General features: G+C 57.0%; 1 protein-coding gene across 5 annotated transcripts in view; it reads left to right on the forward strand.

The window, feature by feature from the left end:
* SMOC2 (SPARC related modular calcium binding 2) overlaps positions 1 to 13,007 on the forward strand; it is a 167,956-nt gene that overhangs the window by 59,967 nt on the left and 94,982 nt on the right. For all 5 annotated transcript variants that reach the window (XM_023254609.2, XM_023254610.2, XM_023254613.2 and 2 more), the window contains exon 4: positions 192 to 291. In XM_023254609.2, the coding sequence (XP_023110377.1) occupies positions 192 to 291 (100 nt within the window). The remainder of the gene's footprint in view (positions 1 to 191; positions 292 to 13,007) is intronic.

A 13,007-nucleotide genomic window follows, 5' to 3' on the forward strand; every position in this document is an offset into this window, starting at 1 on the left:
TGCTGGGGCCCGTCTCAGAGGCGGCGAGCCGGCGTGCGCGGCAGAAGCGCCTGGGTCGCCTACAAACCCCTGGGTCCTGGGGCCGCCCGTCTGCCACTGTGTCCAGATGCAGCCAGGTAAGAGGCACGTGGCCTCCTAGTGGGGCCGCCTCGAGCACGGCAGCGAGCTGACCCCGTCCTGCCGTCCCGCAGGTGCAGTGTCACAGCTACACGGGATACTGCTGGTGCGTCACGCCCAACGGGAGGCCCGTCAGTGGCACGGCCGTGGCCCACAAGACGCCCCGGTGCCCCGGTAGGTGCCCTCGCGCGCCGCGTCCTGACCCTCCACGCCTGTGTGCTCGCGGTTCGCAAGAAATGCAGTGTAGGTGGTGGTGAGGGCTAGCGGGCGCTGGGCTCGTGTCGCCGACAGAGCCTAAAACAGGATGAAAACGGTTTCAAGAGGCTTTCCCAGCCGCAGCCCTGGTCTGAAGGTTGGTAGCTTCTTCGACTCAGGGTTCTTAGTCTTTTCGGAACGACCAAGGGCTGCAGTCAGCAGTGCAAATGCCCACGTGTTTTCTTTGGCAAAAAAGAAAAAGGAAAGTTCTGGTTTTATGTGTATACGTTTGCAAAGAGAAGGAGGACCGTTCTTCACAGGTCCGTCCCCAGATGGTTTATTTGTGTTGCTTTATTACTCATAAGAGAGCTCACGCACCGAAGGTAATCTTACCGGCAGGAGAGTAACTTACGGGATGGTCCGTTTTCCGCTAATATTTTACCGAAAATGATATAAATGATTCACGTCATTTTTATTTGAGAATGTTTTTCAGCTTGAGTTGTGATTTAAAAAGAGTTTTTTTAATGTTTATTTATTTTTGAGAGAGACAGAGTGCAAGCAGGGGAGGGACAGAGAGAGAGGGAGACACAGAATCCGAAGCGGGCTCCAGGCTCCGAGCCGTCAGCACAGAGCCCGACGCGGGGCTCGAGCTGTGAGACCATAAGTCTGAGGCTTAACCGACTGAGCCACCCAGTCGCCCCTTGAGTTGTGATTAATTGGCCGAGAGGACCTATCGGCGCATCTGTGAAGGGGCCCCGTGACCTTTGCATCACCGTCCCTAGATTAGACTATAGTAGAACGTAGCCACGGTGATAATAAAGGACAGAGCCTAGTCCTGATTTTTCATGTGGAATATTGAGACGTTTGCGTTCAGGATTTACTTCTAGACTCATTTTTTTATTTAAAGGTCAGGCATCTTCTAATTAGGAATTCTGCTCATGATTCAGACGCTTACACCAACAGCCAAGGCACAGGCCAGAACTCATAACCGCTGCAGCCTGATGACGTCTGTAATTAACAGCGACGCGAAACCTAATATTTCCAGTGACTGGTCATCGCTTAAAAGCCACGGGGTGTGCATAACGCGAAATTAAAATATATTTATTTCAAATAACTATTTTGTTATCCAAGAGCTAAAAGTTGCTGACAAATATTTTTAGCGAGCTAACATTTGCACCTAATAATTCTTGCGCAGACTCGTGGAGTAAGGGGGGGATGAGCGCACACGGTCGGCCTCCGTGTGTGTCCCTCGCTCTGGGACGTACTGTCACAGACTTACTTCCCCTCCGGCGTGTGGCACCGGCTTGCGCTGAGCCTTATCGTACAAAGGAGAAAGCCAGGGGATGCCCGTCTCTGTGATTTTAGTGGTACCGTTTGAAAAATTAAGCTGCGTCTGAAAGATCTTTATCGGGAAGGTCTTTATGTACAGAATCGGCTGAATCTCTTACGTTCTCCAAACAGTCCTTTGTTTTTGGAATCAAACCGCTGTACCGGGCGCTGGCGTATTTTTCCAGGCCGGCATCGGTAATTATAATTTGACTCTATGGACGTGCTCCGTTTTCTCAGTGCCCGTGTGGGTTTTCTGGTCCACGGGATGGATGATGGACAACGGTCTGCTCAGAAGTCCGGTGTGTGTTGTGTGGGAGCCGCGGGAAAAGCCCCGTGTTTCAGGGCAGAGTTGGGGTGAGGACGGGGCCGGCTGTCCTCTCAGACCCTCTCTCTGCAGGTGAGCGTCCCTTTCCGCTTCCCCGGGGTTGGGGCTGTGACCTCAGGGGGCCTGGCCGGTGGCCAGTGAGGCCAGTGGCCTCACGCCTGCTGCTGCTGCTGGTGCGTTGAGTAACTTCCAGGCAGCTACGGAAAAGGCCCGTCAGCCCCCCGCCGTAGCCGCGCTCTTATTCTGCACAAACGTGGACGTGGAGAGCAGCTGTTGTGCTCAGAGGCTCCGCAGGTCGTGGGGATTGTTGAGAAAGTCAGACCAGGGAGCTTCCGGATGCGGGAGCCGACGCCCACACGCGCGATGCCCAGTCACACACACACACACACACACACACACACACACACACACACACGGACAGTTTATGACGGACTCTTCCACAGCGTGGCTTAACTTCTTCCCAGATGCTGACAGAGCCTCCCAGGTCGTGCAGCACGGCAGGGCGATAGGGCGGCGCTCTGCACGGGGCCGTGACACTGACACGCACCACGGAGGGCCGAGCTTTCATGTGCACACAGCCAGGGACTCCCTCTCCGCGTGTATCCTCCTCTCTCCACTGGTCTCGTAGCTGGTGTGCCTCATGGCTAGGGTCCCTTAGCCATGGCTGTGAACGATGGCCGTAGCCCCCGCCCGGTTTACTAAAACTGGGTTAGCCTCAGTGTTCAACAGTTACCTTTCGCCCTGGAGTTCACACGAGGCTTATCCTGTAAGTTCATGCTATAAAAATGTAAACACTGGGAGAAGAGATTTAAAACGTAGCCACAAAGAGTGACTGTCACTTAGAACGTGCGCGTGTGTGTGTTTGTCGTGAACATGCGCATCCACGGAGGCAGGCCGCAGCGGAGGGAGGCAGACATCCGCGTGTTGGCGAGGTTTCGGCGGCACACGAGAGCCCCTGCCCCCGATCCTCCTCCTCCCTTCTCCCAGGAGGACCTTCGAAAGAAACATATTCCATCAACATGTATTTTTAAGCCATTAATACAGAATACCCAGGCTCCTCTTAATGGATAAGAAAAATGAGACGACTCTAGCCAAAAGTGGTCCAAAGCCTTAAGCAGGCAGCACGTTATAAAGGAGGGAAGCTAATGGCCAGCGAACGGGAGACGGGGTTGAGACTCACGCAGCAGGGAAACACACGTGAACGTTACAGTCGGGTCCCCACACACCACTCCGTTAGCCGCCAAGAAAAAGCGATCCGTGACGTGCCCGCGAGGCCGTGGGACCACAGAACCTCCCACGGCTGCCGGAGCCACCGGTGCAGAACCCACGCGCCCTTCCCGTGCGGGCAGCAGGATGCAGAGCGGCTACGGAGAAAAGCACTCACGTCTGCGGCAGGACAGAGACTGGCACCAGGACGTCCGCAGCAGCATTTGCCGTAACCACCAAATCCGGGCAGTGGCTGGATGTCCGTGGTTCCTGTCGTGGTTCGCTCGGGTCGTGCCGACATGGGGCTCCAGCGTGGTCCCCAGTGGACGCACCGAAACACAGGACACACGGGTCCATTTAAAATGCAACACCAGACAGAACTCACCCCTGGCACTTCGAGAAGCCTCTTCGGGTGGGAAGCCGCAGAGGCAGACGAGGAAGGGGTGATCACACCGCCGGGACGGCGACTACAGGTGCAGAGAGGGGTGTTGACTGGAAAGGGGGTTGGACGTGGGGACTCTCTCTCCTGCCCCGGAAGCTGTTTCTCTGCGTCTTTGACAACAGTCCATCGTGCTCTGCCGGTGTGTTTATGTTCTTTCAGGCACGAGTGCAGGATTTCACGGATTTAAAAAGGTGTGGAAAGTTAAAGTGCGTTAAATTCCTCGTGAGGTCACACATCTCCCGGAGGATCTTCCCGGGGGAAAGGGCGGGGGTTTAGATGTCTCGGGAGCCCTGTGAGGACGGCTGCACCGAGGCGGGAAGGGAGGCTGGGACAGGTGTGGATGAGGATTTGGGGCCGAATGGCCTTAGCGTCTGCCCTCCGCGATGTTCTGGGGGGTGGCAGGCCTGGTGGCCGCCACTCGTGGGGCCCCGCCGTGTGTTGGGCGTCACAGCAGCCTGGGTGGGAGGTGGGCTTACCTTCTATGTTACAGGTGAGGACTGTGCCCAAGGCCTCCGTGCTTTAAGGGACAGAGCTAGGACTTAAATCTGTCTTTCTGCCTCCATAGCCCACATTTTCGGCCACGTGCAATAATGTAAGTCCATGGGCCTTGAATGCCTTGCCGAGAATGTGTGTAAGTCCCTGTTGGAAATCCACGGCCACGTGGAGGTTCTGTCGAAGGTTCTCGGAGGGCAGGAGGCTACTTGCGGCCCCCCAACCACATTAACACCTCGGTGTTACTTCTGCAGACCTGCCGTCTATAACCGGCTCTGGTCAAGGATGGTCCCTTGGGGTGAGGACGCCGCTCAGATTGTCACAGCTAGTGGGTGGTCTTCTTGGTGTTGCCAGCCATGGCCGCCGGGTGAGCGGCGCTCAGGCTGTGAGAGGCAGAGGCTTCAGGGGATGCGGTGGCCCCGGCCCTTCTGCCCAGTTGGCACCCCTTCCCGATGACTGGATTATTGAACCTGGCGAACCCCTAACGCAGTACTAAGATTCCGCTTTAGTAAATCGTAGTGTGCGTGACCCGTAGCCTAGGGCTCACGGGGCACGTCCAGCCGTACCTTTCTCCCGAGGAATCCGTTCGTTGTTATCACTGACTAATTTACCTGTTGTTGAGGATTTGCCAGGTAAGGTGCGTGTGGCGTTGAGGTCTCTGCAGACACGCGGTCTCGGGCCAGGAGCTGCAGGCACACGGCAGGGGTGGACAGGTGAGGGAGAGATCGTTCTGGGAGAGTGTGGCATAAAAAGGGAGCGGAACGGTCTTGTTCCCACCGTTTATTCTAGATGGTTCCTGCTTCTTGCTTTCCTCTTCGCGGATCTTGCGCCAGAGGCAGGCCTGGAGGATGGTGGGAGGTCTCTCCCTTTGTGCGGAGAGCGTGAATGTCCCTGGCAGGCAGCATATGGCCTTGAGAAGTATTGAGGACCAAAAAGCTGCTCTTTGAGCTGCATCCAGGTGCACTCCAGGCCTTGCTTGCCGGAAGGCGGGTGTTCCTTACTCACGGCTTGGGGATTTACAGCTCGCCTTGGCCTGTTGATCGAGACTCCTGGGTCTGCAGACGGCTTTCTGCGCAGGGTCTTTCCCTGCACGGGGACGCTCCGGAGGTGAAGGAAATGACAGGGAACGCGCTGAGCGTGGCCCCCGTCGTCTGTGCTGGTGAGCGGCCAGGTCAACGTGTCTCCGTCTGAACACCGCTGGTTTGTATTTATTCTGTAAGGATGTGTTCTCTTCCTCCTTCTAACGATTTGAAGAGTAACGTTGCTGGGGGCCGGGTAGGAGTCAGAGACAAAGGACTTTTCTCCGAGGGAGGATTTTTGTAGCTCGCCTATTCGCTATTATTTGGAAATAGCTTCAGGGTTTTTTTGTTTTTTTAATTTTTTTTTCAACGTTTATTTATTTTTTGGGACAGAGAGAGACAGAGCATGAATGGGGGAGGGTCAGAGAGAGAGGGAGACACAGAAGCGGAAGCAGGCTCCAGGCTCTGAGCCATCAGCCCAGAGCCTGATGCGGGGCTCGAACTCACGGACCGCGAGATCGTGACCTGGCTGAAGTCGGACGCTTAACCGACTGTGCCACCCAGGTGCCCCTAGCTTCAGGGTTTTTAATCGCACGTCCCTTCGGTAACTGTGCCCCGTGGCCAAGAGCTTATTCCCGGCAAGAGTACAAAGCGGTTTGAGACCCTGTAAGCTGAACCTGTGTGCACAATTTCTTCATATTTCAGTACCCCCAGAATCTTCGTATGTAGCTCCGCTTGAGGTATGTGTTTGAAGTCAGCTGCAGAGTTGGGGACACAGGGGCGCGGAGGGGAGACGTCCCGCAACCGTGACTGAGGCCCTCCTGGGATCCGCCCGCCCCACCCCGTCTTGCACCAGGGTGGGTTATGGGGAGAGTGCTGGAGTGCAGGACGGAGATCCTGTTCAACCTGACGTCGCCACACCCCGTGTTCCAGCGCCTTCTTGTGGCGCGGGACAGAAAGCCACCTCTCCGGCCCTGATTATTTCCTGGCAAGTTTTGTGACAAGTGTCATCTCTCCCTCGGTGGCAATTATCGGAGGCTTTGCTTTTCCCCGGACGGGAAGGAGTAAGTTCACGGTCCTTTCCTGGGGCCGACGGCACTCACACGTTCCGATTACTCACCTGGGCAGCTTACACGTTTGGGTTTGCGAAGAGGACGTGGGGTTCCGTGGAGCCCCTCGGTGTGTCTACGTGATACGTGGCAGGCGGGGCTGCGGTCCCCCCGTTTGTCCACAACGCCTGCCGTTCTGGCCTCTGCCTGGAGTGGAGGAAATTCACATTTCTGTGACTGTGCTGATCATTTCTAAAAATTTGCACTATGTTCGTAGAAGCTAATTGTTCGTTTTTCCCTAATGAATTTCCCTGGCACTAAGTTAAGGACCCTGCGCAGCTGAGGAATTTGAAGGAAATATCCAGCACAACCGAGTTTCCAAATACTGAAATCAGCAGCTGCAGCTGGCTGCTAACGTCTCTGAAGCGTTTCTTTATGAAAAGTACGGAAATGCAAGTTCAAAGCTGCTTTGTGTGAATTGGAAAGGTCACCGATCAGAAGGAGCCCCCTTTCCCCCCCCCTCAAAATGGCCTTTTCTTAAGGCTTAACAGTCCTCTTCCCCCAAAATGATAGCAAAACAGAATGTTTCGGTGCACACTGGCAAGGGACCGTATGCACAGACGGCTTTAACGGAGGGGAAGGTACACCCGGAGGGAGCGCGCCCTGCCGTGGCGCGAAAACCAGCCGGCCCCCCTGGGCTGCCGGGCTGCTGTGTAGACGCCACTCACCAAGATGTGTTTCAGAGAAAAATATAAATCGTCGGGGACCCCTGTGACCGGTTTTGAAGCATTGAGGAAATTTGTTTTACATCCCCGGTGAGGTGCAAGTAGTCATGGGATACAGCCGACACAAGGTACGTAAACGTTCTGATAAACTTTCTGAAGGTAGTGGATTGATGCTGAAATTCTCTTTAAAAAACGAAGCCAACTATTCAAGGAGAGGGTCACGTGGTGTGGTTTTTATACCAAACGGGACTCCGCAGGCTGCCTGAGACTCAGTCTGAGGACCTGTGGGTCGGTGGGCTCTGGGCAGCAGCGGCCGCGGCCCGGCCCCTCGTGCGGAGTCCCGGTGGCCGCGGGGGCCTGGCTGGCTGCTGCCCGTCCCCGCTGGGGGCCTCTCAGGGCCCTGCCTTGGGTCTGCTCACCCGTTCCTTATGAATTTGGACTTGGTATTGAATTATTCAACTACGTGCTGATGGTATTTTATTGTGGTTACTTTCCCTTCTTGGAAAAATACTTCATGCTTTTGCTGTTAATTTTCCTTTTGGGAAAAAAGAGTGCTTTCAGGTATCTGATACTTGCATTTTTAATTTATTTTTTAAAACATGTTTATTTACTTATTTTGAGAGAGAAAGAGAGAGGGAGAACACAGTGGGGGAGGGACACAGAGAGAGGGAGAGAGAATCCCAAGCAGGCTCCGCACTGTCAGCACGGAGCCCGAGGTGGGGTGGGAACTCATGAACCGTGAGATCGTGACCTGAGCCAAAATCAAGAGTCGGATGGACGCTCAACCGACTGAGCCCCCCAGGTGCCCCATCGCGTTTTTATTTTTGTGTTACAGTCTGCTCGATTGTTGTACTTGACTGTACATTTGATACGGTGGCTAGTTTGTAATTGAGGCTTTCACGACTTCAGCCCTTTACGGTGTCCTTTTCCACACCTGTGCCTCAATGGCTGTTCTGTCGTGTTTTCTAATATTTACTAAAACTGTGAAAGAAATCAAGAGGTCCTGTCAGAGTGATGGTCCCGAGGTCTGCGTTCCACCCCCAGTGGCTGTGTCCTTCCAGAGACATTCTGTGCAAAAACAAACAAGGATGTGTGTTTTCTTTTGAATTTTTTTGAACAAGTAGAACTTATTTTTATGGCACCTGTGTGTGCGGCAGCCGAGCTCTCGTGCCGGGAAGCCGTCCACGATGCCGCTGGGCTCTGTGCCAGCGACGTACCCGCCGACGTGCGTGAAATTGAGACTCCAAAGCATACACGGAGGCATAGGAAACAGACATCACAGGCATTACATGGACGCCAACGGAAGACAAATCCAGAAGGATTCTCTCGGGCTGCGTGAAGAAAGACTTACATACCCCTCCTCTGCCGTCGCAGAGAAGGAAGCTCTCAGCTGCGGGACCGTCGGCGCTCAGCCCGGCAGACGGCACATTCAGAGCGTTCCTGGTCTCTGACGCTCCTACACGCGGGAGTCTGGACCGGCCTCGCCGCACAGGAGACGAGGCCCAGGAAGGCCACCCCAGCGCCACCTGCACTCCGTCCCGCGGGGCGAGTCCCAGGGAGGCTCGGAGCTGTCATCTGGCCCTCTGGCCACCAGTGACCACCGACTGGCATGGCTATGGCCCAGAGGGGCCCTCGTAGCCCAGGGTGGCCGATGCTGCTCTCCTGGGCCATCGGGTTCGTGTTGTGCGGGGGGACGGGGCGCAGGGGTTCGTGTTGTGCCGGGGGACGGGGCGCAGGGCCCCAAATGCAGCTCATTTCTGCTTTCTGTCTGCCCAGCACTGTCCCCGGGCCACCCCCACCTGCTGGGCACGGCCCAACCTTAAAGGATGGCTGGTGGGGGTGGGGGCTGGTCAGGGGCCGCTCGACCTGTCCTTGCCCAAGGTTGTGGGGACGGGGAGTGTGGCGGACCAGACCCTTTCCGCATCTGAGGCGCTCAGAAAAGACTCGTGGCTCCGTCAGCCTGGAGGGGACAGGGCTCACTCTCGTCACGGCTCCTGCACAGCCCCCCCCCCCCCCTTGCTGTCCACCGGGACCGAGGCCCGCAGGCGTCTCCGTCCTGGGCCCGGGGGCGGCTGCTGCAGACAGAGGGGCTCCCTTGCTGGCCTCCCCAGGGGCCCAGCCTCACGAAAACCTGCGTTAGGTTAGCGCTCGCCGCCCTCTCGGGGGCCGGTGGGGTTCAGGGCCGCGTCGTACTCCAGGTGGTGCGGTGTCACCTGCAAGGAAACCCGGGAAGATCCGGGGGGAGCGAGTCACCTTCGCCCGTTGGAAGCGAGCCCTGATTGTGAACATCGCACTCCCGGTCACCCATGGGACCTGGAAGTCCATAGGAAGGGCAAACTGAGGCAGGGGCCAAAAATGCAGAAAGCAAAAAAAAAAGCAAAAAAAAAAAAAATGCAGAAAGCTCTGCGTTTCTCTTGCAGTTACTCTAAAGCCTGGTTCCTCAGGCACGTACCAAAAGTCTGTGGTCGTTGAAGTCGTGTATGGAAAACCATCGCCGTCTCGTGTCAGGCGGTCCTTCCCGCTGTTTCGTTCTGCGCGCAGTGGGTGTATGACATCTAGTCTTACATCCAGGAAAGATGAGGGATTCGCTAAGCGGCTCCTGCCCCATCTGCTGACACCCAGGCAGCGTCCTAGTGGGGCTGGTTTTAAAGCGGGTCAGCCACTGCCGTGAGGACGAGCAGCCACGCTCCCCGAAGCAGGTCCTGTGGGGCGGGAGCCAGGAACACACTGATCGGCACGGGGTCCTGCCTGGGAGGGCAGCACGCGGGCCTGGGGGCTGCCTGCCAGTGCTCTGCAAACTCATGGAACGATCGCGAAGGTCATGTTGTCTCTGGACCGTCCAGTGTCTCAGCCCTGACGCTGGCGTTAATGGGGTCGGGTGTCCCAGCGACCCGAGGAGGGAACGCGGGCAGGGGCCCTGCTCTACGGGTTTACTAACAGTTGGGGGCAGGCGGTCCCCCCCCCCCCCCGCCCCTGCACCTTGGCTCAACCACGTGTCTACGCCTGGCGCCCTCTGTAGGGCGGACCTTTGACGGAAGCGCGATGTGGGGCTGGCGGGTTTCTGAGCTCTGATGCCAGTGTGGGTTTCCGTCCTGGGCCTCGGCACCCCCTGCATCTGACGCACGGCCTCCCTGCCCCCACTCTCCGCCCCCGGCCCGGTCAGCGCCAGGTCAGCGGGTCTGAGGGCAGGAGGTCTGGAGCCGGCAGGGTTTCGTCTGCCCTCACAGGTCCCATACAGGCTGCCTCTTAACCCAGGCTCTTCCACTAGGCTCTGTGGAGGCCGAGGTGACAGGAGAGTCCCTGCCTGGGGGACGTGCACAGAGTGATGGGGACCAGGAGCCTGCGGGGTGCACTCGAGGACCCAGGCGTCCCCTGGGACACGCCGTGTCCCCACTCACCGCCAGCCCGCCTCTCACCCCCCCACCCCCCACTGCCTCCTCTGCCAGGGCCTGTTCACCCCTTCCTGCCTCCACTCAGCCCCCCCAGGGCTCACGGCGCACACATGGATGCTGCTACGTGACTCGGGCCCGTGAGACACCCGCCCAGATCTCAGTCTCCTCATCTGTATAATGGCATCACGATGAGACCCACTTTATAGGGCTCTTGTCAGCGTTAAGTGACTTTGCGTGTCGCGTACTTAGAGCAACTAGCAGCACACGGCAGGAACTGTGTTGATTAGCCGTGCACATGACTGCCGTGTACTTTATTCCAGTAATTTCCAGTTAGCCCTTGTCTCCCCAAAGTAGACGAAACCTTTCAGGGCTGCGTCTCTCCTGTTGTCTGTCTAGCAACACACGAGAGCGTGCCCGGCCCGACCACCTGCTCTGAGTGGAGGCCGCGGGGCCCTCTGGGGCGCACGGGCCGTGTCACCCTCCGCAGATGAAAGCCTCCTGCGTGAAGACGGAGGCCCCAGTGGCGTGGGCACCGGGCACCAGGCAGGCGACGGAGCGAGCGGTCCCCGTGTGCCTGTCGCCTGTTTGTGTCCCGTCTTCGTTCAACCGGGAGGGGGCGGGGGGTGGCCCTCGACGCTGCCCATGTTGCGGATGAGGGAGCCGAGGTCGGGACGGGGAAGCCGCCTGAGCGGGTGGCGGGGCCGGCAGCTGGCAGGGTTGTTCTCTGGCCCGGGTTCCGCCTCCTGCCTGCACCGCGCGGTGTCCGTTCGGGGCGGGAGGGCAGAAGCAGCCGGGCAGCCCCTGAGCAAAGCCCGCTGGTTTTCGCCGGACGGAGGAGGGGCTGGTGGGACGCAGGGGCCCGTCTCTGGGCGCAGGGCCTCTGCTTCGAGAGAGCTCGGCATCGGCTGGATTCTCAGACTCACGGCAGAGATGGGTGAGCGGGTGTCCGCGCCGAGATGCGTGTCCGCAAAGTACAGGAGGAGCGGAGCCTGCCCTTCCTCTGCTCCTTTTCCCTCTTGCTTTTTCCCATTCTCTCTCTCTCGCTCTCTGCTTCTGATGTTGTGAATCTGTCCCTGGGTGTGCGGTTTCCAGAGAGGGATAAATCAGCGTGGCTTGTTCACCTGGGCCCTGAAGGAGCCCCGCGCCCTGCCTGCTGGACACGAGCTGGCCCGCCGCGGGCTGACCTCGGGAACCTCTCCCTTCCGCCGGAGCCGTGCACCCAGACCCCGCCTCCTTCGCTGTTTCTAAGGAGCGGTTGGCGCTGGGGAAGGAGTTTGCTGAGGGCACCCGCTCTCAGCAGAACACGGCACCCTCCATCAGGGCCGCTCTGGCAACGGGTCGGTACTCCCGAGGGCAGCTGCATTGGAACCGGGCGCCCAGAATGACGGGCCTCACATTGTTCCCCTTACGCCATAGATATCGTGCTCCCTGCATCGTTTTTGTGGTCTCCTCCACCAGTGACGCGTACCCTGGTTGCGGAAAAAGCCACCTCTTTTAAAATATCTTTTTAAGTGTATCTATTTATTTTGAGGGGGGGGCACAGGGAGGAGAGAAAGAGAGCCACCTCTTTTCAAATAGCATCAGATGATTTGTATCTGTAGGAAACGACGATGTCAAACTTACCTTGCTGTTCAGTCCACCGTGCAGGTAAGCCCCGTCCTTGTGATGTGTGCCTTGGATCGATATGGTGCCGTATGCCAGTGATCTCCCAACAAAACTGAACAGTAAGAGAAAAAGCAAAATAGCATTGAAAGGGGATGAGATCGCACGAACGGAGGGAACTCAACTGTGTCCTCTGGAACGTGAATGTGAGGGCAGTCTTTGTGACCGTGAGCAGTGATCAGGCCTCGAAGGTTCAGCCGAGCAGCTCGTGGTTTAGGAAGCTGTTCGCTCTCTCCGAGCCCCCCGTTTCAAAACCCCTTTCTGCACCCACGTCCTAGAGTTTCGTCGGTCCCACGCCCTCGGGAATTCTCCAGCAAGTCCTTATCTCTGGAGAGCTGTAATGACAGATAAGAGCTGCTTTCTGGTTCTGGCTTCGTGGATTGGACTCAGCATAGCGGTGTTGCTGCGTGGAGAGCGGTGCTTGGCCGTTTTCCGCACCCTTGGGGACGGGATGTCAGGGAAGGAGGTGAAGCTTGGGGAGATTTTTGTCCAGAGGCATTCGGAAAGTGCGGTGATTGGGACCTCTTCGGATTCTTCTGTTGCAGAATCCTTGAACCATGGGGCAGGCCAGCAGCGACACTGGACTGTGCTTTAAAATCATTTCTTACGTACCGAGAACAGGATGGAATTATCTTTGCGTGGACTGGTGCAGGGGCTGGTGAGCAAGCCTGGCAGAGGTTGGTCTGGGAGAAAGCAGGCCTGCGGGCGGAGGGAGACCTTTCCCGAGGCCTCTCAGCCGACTGTGAATCCACAGCTTATGGTCCTCGATGGTTGCGTTACAAAATACTGTCCTCAATGCCGTGGAGAAGCCCTCTCGTGCGGGGCGTCGGATTATTACGGAGGATGTTTACATGTAGCTCAAGATGTTAACGCCTAAATATTCGGAAATATTACTGGAATACTACCATTTTCAGGCAAAAGTAGAAAACATATTTTGACTCACTGCAGAAACACATGATAACAGTAAGCTGAGGAGGAAAGACAGTTAAGCTCCTTGAGCAATCTAAGAAAGGCAGGCCCCAAAGGCTTGAGGATGAGGCCACGCCGTGGGCCC

This window comes from Felis catus, chromosome B2, assembly GCF_018350175.1.
Source record: "Felis catus isolate Fca126 chromosome B2, F.catus_Fca126_mat1.0, whole genome shotgun sequence".
Taxonomy (NCBI): Eukaryota; Metazoa; Chordata; class Mammalia; order Carnivora; family Felidae; genus Felis; species Felis catus.